Source organism: Schistosoma mansoni (genome assembly GCF_000237925.1).
Source record: "Schistosoma mansoni, WGS project CABG00000000 data, supercontig 0262, strain Puerto Rico, whole genome shotgun sequence".
Lineage (NCBI taxonomy): Eukaryota > Metazoa > Platyhelminthes > Trematoda > Strigeidida > Schistosomatidae > Schistosoma > Schistosoma mansoni.
Genome location: NW_017386125.1, coordinates 28,080 through 43,807, shown reverse-complemented (window position 1 = coordinate 43,807; position 15,728 = coordinate 28,080). Strand labels below are relative to the sequence as shown.

Genomic DNA, 15,728 nt, shown 5'->3' with positions numbered 1-15,728 from the left:
TAATATTCACAAGAAACCCCTTCCTTTATTATTTCGTTCCTTAGGATACATTCGTTAATGATCTAATTATTTCATTGTTAGAAAACTAATTCAAAGAGTAAACAATGAGAAAATCAATTCAAGTTCGAATAATCTATATGTGTACATATTCAGTGTGTTTGTATGTGTTCGAGTGTATGTGTGTGTGTATGTATGTGTTCGATTTAAAGTTACTAATGATAAACTAAAAACGAAACAAAAAAAATTATAATTAGTTGTTGACAAAATTTTTTTTCTTTCCTAAATTTTTGTTTCCCATGGTAACTAAATGATATTATTGATTATTTATGAGGATTTTAGATCATTTTTTGTATAATAAAGTAAAATTATACAAAAATAGTAACGTTGTAATTAGTCTTCATCATAACATAATATCAAAGTGAATGCGACAGTTTACAAATTAATGAGGTGATATTCAAGAATTCGATTTTATCATAGTTGAAATCATTAGTCAACTGAAGCTAGACCATCATGAAAAAGCTGGAAACACTGAACTGCCGTCTCGTCCTATTATGGGAGTTCTCAGCAGTGCGCATACATTATCCCACACTCGCGAGATTTGAACCTAGGACCTTACAAGTCTCGCGTCGGAGCACTTAAGCGATAGACTACTGAGTAGGCATCCAACAGTGTTAATGTCTAACTTTAACCACTCTGCGATGTTTGAGCAACCGTTCACCAATTGTCTTCAGTGAGTTGATATCTCTACAACAGACTTGGTTGAACTCTACTTGTTACTGCTTCCCACTAGAACTCAAGGGAATATCTCTTGAAGACAGTCACTAGTGAGCATTCTCTACAAAACACCTTCTGATCTAAAATTCGATTTTTATCAGTATAAGATTGTGGAGATTATTGAGGTTTAATTGATATAATGAATGGATAGCCGTTTAATCATAGTGTGGGACTACTCAGCAGTGTGCATCCATGGTTCCGCACCGATGGGACTCCAACCAAAGACCTTCAATCTTGAATGTAGACGAATCACTACTAGACCACTGATATTTCTGGCATTCAACGGTGCTAAAGTCTGATTCCAATCGATCAATGATCTTATGCAACCCGTTATCAATTGTCTAAGGAATGGACTCCAGTGGTCACGACTCAGTGATCTAGAGGTTGAGCGTTAACGTACAAGACTAAAGGTACTGGGTTCGAATTCCTCTAGTAAAGGGATCATAAATGCGCACCACTGAGTAGTTCTCATACTAGGACAAAACGGCTATCCAGTACTTCCAGGTTTTCAATGATAGTCTAACGTTGATCTATTCATAATATCAATTTACATTTGATTTTCGTTACGCAATCAAATGGACTTGGATTGAACTCTATCAATGATAGATTCTTATTCAGTCAGTCAGTCAGCTACAACGTAGGACCAGGCACATATATGCATCGGTCCAAGTTGCCATACCTCATTAGCACAACAAGATGAACACCGGATTCATAGAAGTAGTTAATTTAGTGGTGGTGGTAGTATATAAAGAAAGGTTGTATATAAGGATATAGTATAGGAAGGAAAAAAGTTATGAAGTAATTTTAATCTTAAGGTTTAAGGGAAGATAAAGGGTGTATACACCGACGACATTGTGATCGATTCTGAGACATGTCACCTAGAGTCTCCAACCATTGGTTACGATAGTCCTTATTACGATCTCCTAAATCCATTTTTACATATGATCCTTATTGAATGTTACTGTAATGGTATATATGTGTTGTTTTAGTTTGGTTTGTACTCCAAGCGAATTATTAGACTTAGATTTCAATAAGTGAGTCTGTATACCTGTCATTGAAATCAATACAATTTAGAAAAAAAACTCTTTACATGCATTCACACACACACACACATTTTCAACTTGATCCAGTCTACATTTTTGCTGCATGATAAGTAAAGGTAAACTTGCCTAGATACAACAAAATGTTACTTTATTTATTGACTAATCACATTGTAAATGTTACATAATCTATGATAAATGTTACTGTTCATTTAACTTATAGAAAGAAACATTTTTTTATAGAATCATTGTCGGTTACTAATAATAGAATTAGAAGGGGTTTTTGTGGATATGATAGTGACTTTAATAGTTGAGATCATGAGTCAATTGAAGCTAGACCACCAGGGAAAACCTGGAAACACTGAACTGCCGTTTTGTCCTAGTACGGGACTCCTCGGCAGTGTTCATCCACGACCTCGCTTCGCAGGTTCGAACCCAGGACCTACTAGTCTCGCGTCAAAGCACTTAACCGATAGACCACTGAGCCGGCATCTAACGGTGTTAATATCTAACTTCAGCCAATCTACGAATTTGAGCAACCGTTCATCAATTGTCTTCAGTGAGTTGATATCTCACAACAGACGTGGTTTGAACTCTACTGGTCACTGCTTCTCATTAGAACTTATGGATTTACCTTTGGAAGTCAGTCACTAGTGAGCATATGATTATTATTATCAGAAAGGGGTTTTTGTGGATTTACTTGTTGTAAGAGTATACTGTTATGTATTTGTTGTGTGTATGTGTTTGTGTACTATAGGGAAAAAGAGAATGGTAGTGACCATTCCAGGTTCATTATATTATACTTCTATCAAATAAACTTAGTATCTGGATAGATATTATAGAATATTCATCGAAAATTAGGCATTATCAATTTAAATGTGGTTTTATAGTTGAAATCATGAATCAATTGAAGCTAGACCACCATGGAGAATGCGGAAGCACTGAACAGCCATTTCGTCATATTGTGAAACTCCTCAGCAGTGCGCATTCACGATCCCACCTCTCGAGATTCAAACCCAGAATCTATCAGTCTCGCGTGCGAGCGCTTAACCATTCTACTTTATCTGAGATACTTTTCATTTGTTGACATGGTAAAGAGTATTAGTGTTTGGTTTAGAACTCCTTTTGATAGTCAAGAGCTTAATTCATGAAGGAGCATAGGCAACCCACCAGCATTCTTCATCCAACTCTGTCCTGCACAATCCTTTCAAGTTGCTATTCATCCTGTTCATGTCTCCTTCCCATTCCTGATGTAGTGTATTCTTCGGGCTTCTTATTTTCCGCTTTCGTTCAGGACTCCAAGTTGAGGCTTGTCTGGTGATGCAGTTTGGTGATTTCCATAATGTATGTCTTATCCACTTACAAGGTCTTTTCCTAATTTTCTCTTCATTTGGAACCTGGTTTGTCTTTTCCTACAGAAGACTGTTACTGATGGTATCCGGTCAGCGGATTGCGTGTATCTTGTGTAGAAAACTGTTTATAAATTATTGTACCTTTTTGACGATGGTTGTAGTAGTTCTCGAAGTTTCAACTCCGTAAAGTAGAACTGTCACGATGTTCATATTGAAGATTCTGACTTTGATATTGGTCGGCAGTTGTTTTGACTTCCATATTAATAATTTCGCTACTTGATTAACTCACAGTACGGTAGACATCTAAGGCAATTGAACGTATAGAACCTCACAGTCACCAAATCAGAAGATAGAAGAAGACTGGAGAAGTGCTTTTTGGGTAAGAATCAAAATGTACAGAAAATCATGGGTATTTATAAATATTAACGTTTGTTATATCGACATTATAATTCAGTCAATCCGCAAAGAGGCATGTTACATTGCTGTCTAATAGTAGCATGCCACGCTGATATTCTAGAAAACTCAATCACTTTCTAATTGGATGGAAACTCTTCTGCTCCTTGAGGATCGCTGGAGGTTCCGTCGTAGTTCTCGCATGCCGTCCCAACATACATATAAGACTTTGAAGTACCTATTATCAATTTATTTGAAATTATGTTTAACTCAGTCTGTTACCAAACAATTACTAATTATCTCTCTTTTTTTTAATTACTATACCTATTAGGTACGTGAACTATTATCACAATGTACTTGTAAACAAACATTCCCTATGGTTCGTATCGGTGAAGGACGTTATTTATTCGGTGATAAAAGTACACAAATATTTGTTCGAGTAAGTAGGATTTAGTCAGTTTATTTGCATTATTGTTCTAGTATTCACTTCATAATGAGTTGTTGGAATGAATCAGAATCGCTTTTTCAATGAAAAGAGAATAACAAACTGACCATCTGTAGCTCTTCTAAGGTTACTGATGGTCTCAAGCTAGTGTAAAGAAGGAAGGTTAGGCATGAGATTAGCAACCTCGTCCAGTAGAAAATAAATTTGTTAAAAAACGCTAACAAGAATAATATGATTGTTTGGATTAGCCTAATAATGTTTACGACTGTAATTGATCAGTTTCTTTTGACATATGTGCACCCTGTGTAGATACTTTCGTTATTGCCATTAAGTCCTAAGCATTATAACCGGATATAAGTAGTGGTTAGCCTTAAAGTCCCTCTTCTATCACACACACAGCAACCAAGGCAGGAGAAGACAACCAGTGTAGCGACGGCCTCAGCAGCAGTAGGTTTCAACATAAACAAAGGAAAAGTAAGAGTCTCCGATACAACACAACGTTCAGCAATCAAATCACACTCAACGAAGAAGCCTTGGAAAATGTAAAAACCTTTACATTTCTAGATAACATCATTGATGAATACGGCGGATTTGATAAACATATGAAAACGCGAATCGGCAAAGCAAGAGCAGCATATTTACAATTGAAGAACATCTGGAACTCAAAACAACTGTCTGTCAAACAACACGAAAATCAGAATTTTCAATACAAATATCCATATGACGATTCACAAACATGACGGAACTACACTGTAGTGAACAAGAAGACGGTTAGGGACAATCGAATGTATTGGACACGACTTTACATTACAGACTATCTTACTAAAATTGATCTTCTACCAAAATACATTCTATGCCTGACCATCACTATATACTACTTATATGAATATAAGTAACCCACACATCTTAGATTCCACTGTTAACTATCATCCATCTCTACTTAAAATGATTTTATTTCATAAACAAAGATTATTACACTAAAAGACAATGGACAACTATCTAAAAACATGTAACTATACAATTTAATGAATGAACCATTTGTAACTTGTTTACCTGGTTAGTCTAACAATGATTTGTTATAATAGACAATAATAGCACAATGAAGTAAACAATATAGATCACAATCATTGTACTTCATATAAATGACAATTCATTTGAATTGCTAATGAGTTTAACTAATTAGTTTAATTATAAATAGATGGTATCATTGTGTTGTTATGATTGTTTTGATGTATTCATTGTTAATTATCATTGAATCAAATGAAATGACTGAAGTTGTGATTAGTTTTTTTTCAAAGAAACTAAAATGGAAATATCATTATGTAGTTGTGAAGATTGTGAAGTGTTTGATTGAGATGATGGATAGACGTTTCGTTCTGGTATGGGACTTCTCAACAGTGCTCATCCACGATTCTGTATGTGAGATTCGAATCAAGAACCTTCAGTCTTAAGCTTGAATTCCACGGGCGGCAACGTGAACGTACAATCTTGAAGAGTTTCATATTAAAACGAAATGGCCGTCCACTAATTCCAGGCCTTCAACCGTGGTCTAACAACTACTGCCAGGGAGGTCCTTCTCGCGGCGGGAGTATTGTTTATGAAACTGAGAGGACGGAAAGTGAATACATAGGGCTTTTTCGGATACGGAGGATCCCCTTAGGGATGTTAGAAACTTTCATTCCAAACCAATGGTGCATATGGACTACAGGATCCTGATGAAACAAAAATAGCGTCTTAACCAATTATAAGTGACCGTCTACCATGTGACTATAACTCCTTATGTTGCTTCACTACATTGTGGATTAGACTTTTAGGTGGAGGGCCCCAGTAGTGGCATCCTAGTGAAATCAAGTGCTTCGGTTTGGACACCCGGTCAGTATCCCAGCCCTCATACAAATCGGATGAGTAATGTGGCGCATATCTTTTTGGTGTTTCCGCTGTACCTATGTTTATATGTGATTCGAATACAGTTACTTCATGGAATCAATGACTTGAAGTGTTAACCAGAAAGATTCTCAGAAATGGAGAAATTAGTCAATTAGTTGACTGAGTCATATCATTGTATGTTGTTAATGAATCAAAATTTTCTTTTATATTCAAAATATTTAAATAAAAGAATTCAACTGTGAATTACATCATGATAAACGAATGATTGATGAGTGATGAGATTGTAAATGAAAAAATCCCTTCGCATCTACCGTTGGCCTCTACATCATTGTCTATGCTCCTCTGAACAGATCTATGACACTGTGAGGGTAAATTCCGAATAAATGTCACATTCATATTTATACTACTGTAAGTAGTCTAAATTGGATTGACTAATTTTCAAGAAGCGCTTTCTAAGTAGAAGGAATGTGTAATGTATGATAAATTATACATTCTGTTTGGAACATTTTCTGAAGTGTTCTACATCTTAGTATCTCGCACAAATACTAATGTTACCCATCTATAGAATATAATGAATCTCTTTGAATTGATAACATACCGAAATAAATTTGGATCATTTCTGAAGAAATCACACAATACAAATGATATTGAATTAAGATTGTGAAGTATATCAATTCATTGTGATTTCGGTAGAGTTGTTGTTTGTGGATATACCTAATTTTAAGATGATGAATATGCTTCAAAACGTTTTTGGGGATTGGTTGAAGTTAGACATTAACACCTTTGGATGTCGGCAAGTTCAATGGTATATGAGCTAAGTGTTACCGCTCAAGACTGATAGATCCTGGATTCAAATTTCACGAATGGGATCGAGGGAGCGCACTACTGAAAAGCCTTAAACTAAGATGAAATGGCCTTTCGTTGCTTCCATATTTTATATAGTGGTCTAGTTTCAGTTGACTCATGAATTCAACTATAAAGTTTTTGTAAAGTTAAAGCGAGTTTTCAGTCTAGAAATATCATCAATATGAAATTGTGAATAATTGTTGAATTTCATGAATTGATGAACACTAAATCAAAATCAAAAAATTAAAAGCACTAGAGTGGGGTTTTCTTATAGTATCCAATTCAATGATAAGAATCTTAACAACGAGATAATACATCACTTGGCGATTCTCAATTATATGGAAACACAAATCTTACGACTAGTTTCTGGTTACTATAGAAGATATAATTGTTAATTTGAGAAAATGATAGCTATGTTTCAAAAATTGTCATTGCTATCAATTCAACAACATACTTACGATTTCCTCTTGTTTCTAGGACTACTTTTTAAACAACTGATATGAATCATTAAAATGTATTAAGTATTTTTGGTTATTGTTCGGAATTAATAGATGCTTTCTTGTCAGTAACGGTGTGTCTTGCGTTACTGATGTTGATAGATATAAGTAGCATATATTATCAATTGGAAATGGAATGCCTAGTAGTGGAAGGTTAAGAAGATCGAATAAAAGAGAATATGAACACAGAATGATTGGTGTGAAAACGAAGGGATAATGAAATTTAAGACGAATGATTGATATTTGGCGAATGAAGTATTCATAGTATGATTACCAAATTTGACTGATATGTCTTGTAATTAGGTATACAAATACATTTGGTTGTCCCTAACGGTATCCTCGTTCACTACAAGAGTATTATAATCAAGTGTGTGTGTGTGTGTGGGGGGAGAACGTAATTATTCTTATTGGAATTGTATTTAAGTTACACTATGTTCATTGAATTCAGTTTCTTCAATATAATTAGTAACAAAAGACTATTACGTCATAACTAATTACATTATGAATGATTTTTTCATATATCATACACATACAGAACACCTTGGGTACCATTTCAATTACCTATAAACTTAGTTGAATTTGAGTACATATCAGTTAACCATGTCAATACTAATATGATTAGTGTATATGGTTATGTATATGAGTAGAGTAATTTACATTTTACTCATCATCAATTATAATTGTCACATCATGCTGTGAACTAGTATTTCAATTAAATCAAAGTATACTACTTAATTGTTATCATTGAAAGAGATTATGGATCATCTTATTTTACTACTTTCCTATTTCTATCAAATGGCCCTGTTATGGTAAAATTTTAATTTCAGAAATGATTATATAGATTTTAATTTCAATAGGATTTAATATGTAATTAAATAGTTGTTTCGTTTACAGTACCTGCCAGTAAAAATTACCTAGAAATAGTTATACTATTCAAATAAAATTAAGTAGTTCAACTTTTTTTACCTCAAAAAGTATCACTTTTAAAGTGACGTATTTATTATTACTATTATTATTAATGGCTTTATTCATTATTATATTTTTGGTACAATATAGAATTCTCATCAAAAAATATTTCAACAAGTTTCCTTCCATTATTTATTTATTTATCCTAACGATAAATATTGGATGATTATCAGTTAGATGTAAGAAGTTCTGGAATCGACAGCTGTACAATGATCAATCATTTCCAGGCATATTGACATCCATCACAATGTCTCTGATTATACTTTCTTGTAATTTGTACAGCGAATGATCGAAAACTTTTCATAAGCGCGCCGAAATAGGTTATCCAATGACTAGACATAATGACGTGTTAAAAGAAATAAAAGACATATAACTTGTTGAAACAAGTTGGTGTCAGTAACATGTATCCCAGATATTCAAGCACGTTGTAGAGATGAAATGAAATGATACCTATATAAACACTTTATAAATGTATGAAGTGTTGATTCTGTACATTAGCTAAGCTTCATTCACTTAATCGGCTTTTCTACGTAGATTCATGTCTTATTCATAAGTTACTATTGAATTTCATATTACAAATTAAGTCCAATGTCTCCATGGTAAACGTCAGGTAACTGACTGACATCTAAGACTTTATGTAATATAATTTAAGTTTGTTTCGACATATTGTTTGTTTTCATTTAAGCCTATTTTATTCTTTCAATGTAGATATTAAGGAATCATGTCATGGTTCGAGTCGGTGGTGGTTGGGATACACTGAGTCATTTCTTATCCAAATATGATGAGTGTCGTAAAGTTAATCCATGTAAGTATGCTTTCTATTCACTCTTGAAGTCATCAAATGCTTTACTTGTTTCATTGTACCAAACTGTTTTTCAGTTCATATATTATTAGACTATATTTTAAGGTATGCTAGAGTTAGTAATGGTAATTATATTTTATATTTATTGAGATTAGGGTGTTATCTTAACCTGAATTTATGTCATCAAACCTACCGCTAGCAAAGTAAGATAATTGTAAGCAAAGATGGTTAATGGCTAGCAGTGGAATCCAGGATGTGAGTTTCGTCCTTTATGGGACTCATCAGCTGGATGTACCTGCATCTCAGAGTTTTTGATATTCACTTTGGGGTCCGAACGCAGTACCTTTCGCGTCAAACGCCATCATGTTATCTATTCAGCTACTGATTTCTGATACCCAGTTGCTTGTGTAATGGAGTGAAGTTTAAATTCACTTAGTATTGTTTGGTTGAATCTTCCCATTGATATTTTGGAACTGCAATTGATCAGTCTCTTATTAGCATATGTGCATACTGTGTGTATTGCCTCGATACAGACTTAATTCACAAGAATTGTAAGCATAGATGGATAGTGACTAGCAGTCCTAGAACATCAATGGGAAGATTTAAACAAACAATCCTAAGTATGGAGATTTAGTATTTATCATAGTTGAAAGCGTGAGTCAATTGAAACTAGACCATAATGGAAAACCTGGAAACACTGGACGGCAGTTTCGTGGGTGCGTGGATGCGCACTGCTGAGGAGTCTCATAATAGGACGAAACGGCCGTCCAGTGTTTCCAGGTTTTTCATGGTGGTCTAGTTTCAAAGGACTCACGCTTTCAACTATTCAAAGTGTTAACCTATAACTACACACTGTATCAACGTGAAGAAATTTTTAATTACAGGACAGGGATGGTGCCATTCAGTTTTTGCATTGCTATCAAATAGTTCACAGTTATCAGGTTAAGGAAACTTAAACCAGACAGTAAAATATATCTAGTACTTATTGTTTAATGTTTGTTTATATAGGATACGGCATCTCAGGAAGTAAGCAATACATGATTACATGAAGTTGGTGAATGTTCACTTGATGCTATAATGTAATGAATTTAATTTTAATTTTTGATTGATATCATGAATCGATGAATGTTAGACCACCATTGAAAACTTAGAAGCACTAGAAGGTCGTTTCGTTCTAGTATGGGATACCTCAACAGTGTACATCCAAGATTCCCAGATTAGTTGATGTTGGACACTAACACCATAGGAAAGTGGATCATTGGTGTGGAAGTTAACTTGTGATATATGCTAAAGAAGTCCATAAATCTAAGTAGCATGTATCATCAGTGGAAAGTGAAATGCTTGGTAGAAGAAGATTAAGAAGATCGAAGAAAAGTGACTGAGAACGGAGAATGATTGACGTTGAAATGATATAACAATGAAGTCTGAGACGATTGGTTTTATATTCTCCAAATTAAGTATTCAGGGTATGGATCTCAGATACTACTAAGAGATTCTGTATTCCTCTATTTGAATACATTCATTTATCTCCAATCGCGTTCTCGTTCACTACAAAACAACTGTATTCAAGACCAGGAAGCGCATTTTGTCCTATTTGAGATTTGTCATCTGGATGTATCTGAAATACGCACAGTATGCACATATGCCAACAAAAGACTAACCAGTTGCAGTCCTTAACATCAATGGAAAGATTCAAACAAACAATCATAAATGAATTCAAAAGTCTTAAGTGTAAATCCCGCGAGTAGAATCGTGGATGCATACTGTTGAAGAGTCCCATACTTAGACGAAACGTTCAACTACTACTTTTAAGTTTTCAATGCTGGTTTTTCATTCATCAGATCTGGATCCTAATCATAAGCTTAACGATCCTTATTCTTTAAAAATAAGACTAAAATGTCTTTTTCTTTCTTTATTTTATATATAGTAGGATCATGTAAATTATCTTCATCTTATCAGAATGACAATTCTAATTTAATTGATTCTTCAATTAAATCTTCACAACTAAATCAAACATCATTAAATGAAAATGAACCTCAAAAGTTTACAGAATGTAAATTAAATGTTATAAGAAAACGTTTATCATCAGTAACAAAAGGGGAACAGTTACAAAAGGATAATGAAAGTCCTAATGGGAAGGTGGAAACAAACCCTACAATATCCCAATTCATAGAAAGAAAGAAAATTTTTAATAAAAATCAAATTCATTCTAAAAAATCTATACAAGATCCTTCATTATCTTTTAATGAAAATGAATATCTTACTAAATCACAAGTGAGTAGTATATTATTAATTGTATTCGAATGATTTTAACATTCAGTAAATTGTTAGAAGGAGGTTTCGTGGAAGATGATCGCGCCAGTTCGTAGATTGGTTGAGGTTAGACAGTAATACCGTTGAATGCCGTATCAGTTGTATATCGGCTAAGTGCTCTGAGACGAGACTGATAGGTCCTGAGTTCGAATCTCGCTAGGGGGGGATCGTGGATATGCACTACCACTGAGGAGTCTCACAATAGGATGAAACGACCATTCACTGCATCCAGGTGTTCTAGCTTCAATAGACTCATGATCTCATTTATAAAATTTCAATAAATTGATTAAATTTAACAAACAACTGGATATTCGGTGAGAGTTTTAAATAAGGTACGAACCAATCAGATTTACGATGATAGGTCTTGGATTTTGGCGCGTAATTCATTCATCCGTTTAGATAATTAGAGTATTGGTATCATAGCTGATATAAGTTTATGATGAAAACCCTCAAATCTAATTCCTCACACTGATTTATAACCCCCATTTGGCCCTGGTTATAAGGTGAACACTCTCAAAGTCATTCTAGTATCGTTCATAGGTCATCCATAAATTATAGTCTACTGAATGGTCTCCATTTTCTACTCTTAGGAATATACTTACTGACTTCTTATTAGGGAAACAAGATAACTTTCTTAAATACCAGTCAGGTGAGTAAATGATGAGAATATGGTTCTAAACCTTTGACTTTTAACTGTTCTACATTAACGTTGATGGAGAAGATAATTTTCATACAATGATCGTTTAGTAAACAGTACATAGCTATTAAACTGTATAATGTCTTAAATTGCGAATCAGAAATCTATTATATTATGGCCTAGAATCCATGGACAGCCGTTTCTTCCTACTTTGGGACTTCTCAATAGTGCACATCCTCGATCTCGGATTGGTTGAATTTACACATAAACACCGTAACATATCGGATCAGTAGACTGAAAGTAAAACGGTACACATGCAAGACGGAAAATACTGGATTCGAGTCCTTCTTCTGTGGGATTGTGGGTGTATTGCTGAGGATTTCTATACTGAGATGAAATGACCATCAAGTGTTTTCAGGTTTTCAATGATGGTCTAACATTCATCGATTCATGATTTCAATCGAAACTCAACAATCTCCACAATTCTATATTGCCAATTATTCGATTATAGTTTTCTTATCAACTATTTTCTTAATATTATGTTTTATACTGGTTAGCGTTGTTTTTTTGGTTAGCGTTTTATTAGCGAGTTAGTTTTCTACGGGATGGCGTCGCTTACTTCATGCTCAACCCTCCTTCTTTACACGGGCTTGGGACCGGCAGTAGCCCCCAGATGAGCTACAGGCGGAGTTACAGTGAAAAGTAGGATGATGATGTATAATGATTATCATCAGTTCCTATGAATCCATCAGAGTTATATCTATGGGCTGCTAATTTTCGAACTAATATTCCCAAAAACTAAAGTATATGAAGTACGATATGAATTTAATTGATACTGAGTGTATGTTATAACTTATAACCTTGTGCCCCTAATGTAATGACACTACGAATTAGAGAACATTGAATGATCGACCAAACCAATGACACATGAACCTGTATGTCCAGTCTAGAGTCTTTATCGGTTCTTCTTCTTGCCAAGCCTTGACTGTAGATTCCAAAACACAAATCTCAGCCTCTACGGTTTGAATCTTCTGTTTAAAACAGAGTACATCGCACCATAAAATACAAAAGGACATCTGTACAAGATCAGGCCAAATGTGGCTGTGAATGTGAGAGATTGTAATTGATATACTGGGCATAACCCAAGAATGGTTAATAGTATATTAATGGTTTATAGGTCAAATGGAAGCTCATCATAAGAAGAATATGAATATACATAGTTTAGTTACTTACCAATCACACAATAAGAATAGATGTATACTATTAGTAGTCCATAAATAGATTCCAACAGTTACCATCCACTATTGGCGTCCAGGATATAACAATGTCTCACATTTTATATAGTTAAGATCATGAGTCAATTGAAGCTATACCACAGTGGAAAACCTGGAAGCAGTGGACGGCCATTTCGTCCTATTGTGGGACCCCTCAGCAGTGCTCGTCCACGATCCCTTTCCGCGGGATTCAAACCCAGGACCTACCAGTCTTGCGCCAGAGCACTTAACCTCTGGACCACTGAGCCGGCATCCATAGGTGTTAATATCTAACCTTAACCAATCCACGAAATTGCGATACCAACTTCCATTGTACTGATGTAGATACCTGTTTCTACCTGACAGAGATTAGCTCCACTGACCACGGCGTCTCACTAGAACTTCAGGAATGACCTCATGGAGTCAGTCACCAGTGAGCATATGCTCTCACATTTCTACAAAACATCATTTCTAAGCTTCTTTAATGTTTTCTCTTTTTTTCTTTCTCTTAAAAAAACGTCTTTCTATTTTACCAACAGTTTTTCTCTGAATTGAATTTAACTTCATTAAATGATGAAAAATTGAATGGTTTGACGCATTTCCAACGATTTAACGAAACTGACATCTCTACTGATGGTGAAGACAATAATTTCAATGAGAATCTCATCAAAGATGAGTTAAAGAAAACTGTGGATAATATACAATCAGTACATAATCATAAGGATATTGATGATAATATTAGATCATCCAATACTACTGATAAACTACTTAAACCAAAATCAACTATTACTATTATAAGATCTGAATTAGAAAAATCTAATAATACACCATATATTATAGATAGACCATATTACTTACCCCAAACTACTTATTATCTAAATAGTAGACATAATCATAATCTTTCAAAATCATTAAATTCATTGAATCTTAATTGTAAACAGTTGATTAATAGAAAGAATTTAAGACCAGTGGAAATGATCTCAGTTTTACCTACAATGAATGGTAATAAGTCTAGTAATAATAGAACTAATTATACTACTAATAATAGTAGTCATCAAAATCGAATACAATCAACAAATCATTATGTAACCGATAGAAAATCTACAATACAACCATTGAAATCATCATCATCATCATTACATTATCCTCAGCCTCCTCATCATCATCATGCTTATCAAAGTCAAAGTCAGCATCAGAAAAGAAGTCAACAACATCAAAATAGAAGTAGATCTGCTAATCTATTCAATCGAAAACCACCATTATCATCATCATCATCATCGCCATCATCGTTATGTAAACCATCCAATTCATCTTATTCTCCGAATACTTATAATCATCAAGCGAGGAATAAACCAGTAGAGATTGTATATATATCCGATAATAATAAACCATCTAATAATGATTATATAATAGAAGATCGTATCCATCCAAATCAAAGTCATAATGAATCTAATCATCAATTATATTCTATGAATACGAAATCAAGAAATGGTTCATTAATACCTATTTCAACAAGATCTTATTCAAGTTCACGTATACCATTAAAACAATATTAAGCGTACTTCATGGAAACTATCATTTTGTGTGTGTTTTTTTCTTGTTGTTGTTGTTGTGGTGGTGGTGGTGGTGGTTGTGGCGGTTGTCATGGTTGTGTATCCCCTATCACATTGAGATATTTTTCTGTTTTTAATATGGGATAGGGGGGTGGGAACCAAATTCCACATTACATCTATGATCAAGCTTTCTGTGGTTACTTTAAAAAGTCTTTCATTGAAAATTAAAATTTTAAATGTTATTTTATCATATTGTTCAGTGTTTTTTTTATTATGATGATGATACTACTAACAAACATTATCAGTAGTATCCTTGGTTATTACCTGTTTTTTTTTCTAAGAAATATAAAAAAACCCTCGTAGTGCTTTAATCAATCATGTTACCATGATTAATAATGATTATCATTTACTATCATCATAAGGGTTAATTATATTAGTTGCACACATCTTCTATACAATGCACACACACAGTTCCATATAGATCATCTGTAATCTAATTAAGTAGCCAAGAGGTACGATAGAGTTTTTTCTTCCCATCAGTTTACTAATGTTTGTTTCTATGACAACGAATGATGAAGCCACTTGATATAAGGGGTAATCACACCCCCTCTTTCTTGTTGTTGCTTATTTCACTGACTTTCTTTGTTTAGTTTTTTTTTCTTTTTTCAAGATTGTTGTTGCCAATTACTTTAAGTATTCTTCTTTTTTTTATTATTTTTATTCTTTAATTTCTATTGACTTGTGTTTTTGTTTGACTTTGATGAGATCTCATACTGAACCTGTTTGTGTTTTGTTTTTTTATTTCATAAGTAAAAACATTAGTATAGATGAATCCACTGCTAGCTACTATCCATCCTTACTAATAATGCTAGTGACTTCAGGTTATATCGAGGCAATACGCACAGTATGAACATATGCCAATTAGAGACTGACCAGTTGCAGTCCTAACACATCGATGAGAAGATTCAAA

General features: G+C 34.0%; 1 protein-coding gene across 1 annotated transcript in view; it reads left to right on the top strand.

Annotated features, from left to right (window-relative positions):
* Positions 1 to 14,895, top strand: part of Smp_159360 (growth arrest-specific 2-related) — a gene marked incomplete at its 5' end in the record, with an annotated part of 40,976 nt that extends 26,081 nt beyond the window's left edge. Inside the window, 5 exons of the mRNA XM_018790732.1 lie at positions 3,891 to 3,998; positions 8,909 to 9,005; positions 10,930 to 11,276; positions 13,745 to 14,207; positions 14,547 to 14,895. Coding sequence (XP_018647390.1) covers positions 3,891 to 3,998; positions 8,909 to 9,005; positions 10,930 to 11,276; positions 13,745 to 14,207; positions 14,547 to 14,761 — 1,230 coding nt within the window. The 3' untranslated portion in view covers positions 14,762 to 14,895. The remainder of the gene's footprint in view (positions 1 to 3,890; positions 3,999 to 8,908; positions 9,006 to 10,929; positions 11,277 to 13,744; positions 14,208 to 14,546) is intronic.
* Between the last annotated feature and the right edge of the window lie 833 nt (positions 14,896 to 15,728).